We start from the raw sequence: 3,065 nt of genomic DNA, 5'->3' as shown, positions 1-3,065 counted from the left end.
GATGGGTCTCGAAGAAACATGGAAAATTGTGGAGAGGGACAATAGCAGGGTGTAAGGAATTACTGAGACCTTATTCTGCCCCTCCCAGGAGGCTCAGGCCAGTCTTTTTCTGCATTTGAGGTTCTGGGTTATAAACCCTGTAGACTCTTCCCTTCAGGGCAGGGTGATAACTATGCAAATTCAACTGGCGGCCTCCCCACTTAAACCCAGGGCTCCCCTTCACAGTGAGTCTCCCTCACCGCACAGCTGGGATCTCAGTGCTTCCTTTTCTGTCCTCCACCACGATGGGGTCAACTGCCATCCTCACCCTCCTACTGGCTGTTCTCCAAGGTCAGTTCTGCCCAGGGGTTGAGGTCACAGAAAAGAATGGTGAGAAAGGAGCCCCAATTCAAATTTTGTATCTCCCCCACAGGAGTCTGTGCCGAGGTGCAGCTGGTGCAGTCTGGAGCAGAGGTGAAAAGGCCCGGGGAGTCTCTGAAGATCTCCTGTAAGACTTCTGGATACAGCTTTACCAGCTACTGGATCAGCTGGGTGCGCCAGATGCCCGGGAAAGGCCTGGAGTGGATGGGGGCGATTGATCCTAGTGATTCTGATACCAGATACAGCCCGTCCTTCCAAGGCCAGGTCACCATCTCAGCCGACAAGTCCATCAGCACCGCCTACCTGCAGTGGAGCAGCCTGAAGGCCTCGGACACCGCCACGTATTACTGTGCGAAAGACACAGTGAGAGAAACCAGCACTGAGCCCATCTAAAACCCTCCACAACGCAGGTGCTGAATGAGCTGCCAGAGACTCCCTCTCCAGGGACCTCTCTATTCATCCGTGGAGGAAACACTGGCTGTGTGTGTCCCCAGGAGCCAGAGCCAGAGAACAACATGGGAGGGTTCCCAGCCCCTAACACAACTGGATGGGGGACTTGAATGTGGGAGGTGGATTCTCTGACGGTGTTCTTGTGTGTTCTACAAGGTTGTTCATGGTGAATATTACATGGTTAACATCAAAAGCCTGCCTAATAGGCACCTCTTCAATATGACAGTCTTTTAATTAGTGAAAGTTTTACACAGTTCATCCTTGCTTGCTTTCCTCCCACCTATTCACTCTCACTCCCTCTTTTATTTTCTATTTCATTTTCCAAAATCATTTAATCCCTTTTTGAACTATTCATAGATTCTCTTTGGTTGGTTGGTTGTTTTCCTTTCAATATGTACTGAATAATTCATCTTTGTGCCAACTCATAAGTATTTTTGTATAATAAAGACTTCTTTCATAAAAATTGGATAAATTAAAATAAATAGGTAAATTTTTAAAAACATACCACCTATCAAAACTGAACCATTTAGAAATAAAAAATCTGGGCTGGGCATGGTTGTTCATTCCTGTAATCCCAGCACTTTGAGAGGCCATGGCTGGTGGATCACCTGAGATCAACGGTTTGACATCAGTCTGGCAAACATGGTGAAACCTCGTCTCCACTAAAAAAACCAAAAATTAGCTGGACATAGTGATGCTTGCCTGTAGTTCTGAATACTCAGGAGCCTGAGGCCAGAGAATGGATTGAACTGGGAGGCAGAGGTCGCAGTAAGTTGAAATCAAGTCACTGCACTCCAGACTGGGCAATAGAGTGAGACTCCATCTCGAAAAAAAAAATCTGAACAGACCAATGAGTAAAGAGATTGAGTCAGTGATTTTTCAAACATCTCAAATCAAAGTCAAGAACTTCATGGCTTCACTACTGAATTTTATCAAACATTTAAAAAAACCTAGAATCTCTATTCAAATTTCCAACAAAATAAAGAGGAAAAAATATATCCAAGCTTATTTTGGAAGTCCCTATTTCCAAAGCAAGGAAAAGACACTACAATAAATAAAACTACAGGCTAATATCCCTGATTATCGTAGTTTCAAAAACTCTCAAGGGTGATGACAAGCAAAATTCAACAGCACATTAACAATAGAATTCACCATGGTCAGGTACGGTTTATCTCTAGGATGCAATGAAGTTTCAACCTGCAGAAATAAATGTGATATATCAAATAAAAATATTGAAGGACTAAAACCATATGTACCATATGTCCATGTCAACAGATGCAGAAAAAGCCTCTGTCGAAATCCACTACACTCTCATTTTTAAAAATCTGAACAACTTATGCATAAAAGATATATACCTCAACATCATAGAGAACACATATCACAAGCCCACATCTAACATTATACTCAGTGATGAAAATTTTATTTTCCTCTAAGACTAGAAACTAGACAAGCCGCTCCCTATCACCAATATTATTAAACACAGCACTGGGCGATCTAGACAAAATAGGCAAGAAGAAAAAAATAGAAGTCATCCACATAGTAATGAATACGTTTAAAATATATTTTTACATATTATATGCTCTTATTTATAAAAGCCTTAAAGACTCCACCAAAAAAGATTGAAACTAATGAAGAAATTCAATAAAGTTGCAGAATCCAAAATCAAACTCATATTTCAAGATGGCAGGTTAGAGGCATTGCGAGCATCCCTCTTCCACCTGGAAGGACAAACTAAAGTGGAGAGATGAACACTGTGGACTTATTTCCAAGAAGCAATGCAGGAACTGAACAGAAACACTGAAATAATCTACAAACTTTCTGAAAAAGCAGGAAGCTGCAGCGTATGCTGTGAGTCAGGTGAAGGGCTGGGAATACCCAGCATTTGAGGGAGAATAGCCAAAAATTTCAGGCAGTGGTCGCAGGTTGAAAGTAGCTCTCAACAGGGGTGTGTAATATAACCTAGGGTAGGGATGAACTACCTTGGCCAGGGCCTGGGCAGGGAAGTGTTAAAAGTGGGCTGCAAGGTCAGGAGCCATGGGTGCAGGAGCTGGTGCCCGACTTTGCAGCAGACAGGAAGGGGCATGGCATGAAACCCATGGCTGCAGTCTCCACGGGGACAGTTATGACTCCTGGCATTTCCAGGTATTGATCACAGGCTGACTGGAACTCATCTCACTGCTGCCAGTGGAACAACATGGGAGTGACTCCGCCTCATCAAGGATGTGGAAACTGTGTGGGGGCTACCACCACCTGCC

The 3,065-nt window shown here is 43.7% G+C and overlaps 1 gene segment (V, D, J or C); it reads left to right on the top strand.

Moving 5' to 3' along the window:
* The first annotated feature begins 226 nt into the window (after positions 1 to 226).
* LOC123574717 (immunoglobulin heavy variable 5-51-like) lies at positions 227 to 768 on the top strand. The segment is given in 2 exon segments: positions 227 to 330; positions 413 to 768. Coding segments are annotated over 2 exon segments (387 nt in total).
* Positions 769 to 3,065: the final 2,297 nt, after the last annotated feature.

Source organism: Macaca fascicularis, chromosome 7 (assembly GCF_037993035.2).
Source record: "Macaca fascicularis isolate 582-1 chromosome 7, T2T-MFA8v1.1".
Classification (NCBI taxonomy): domain Eukaryota; kingdom Metazoa; phylum Chordata; class Mammalia; order Primates; family Cercopithecidae; genus Macaca; species Macaca fascicularis.
Note: the sequence above shows the minus strand (reverse complement) of the source record. Positions and strands in the feature narration are given on the sequence as shown.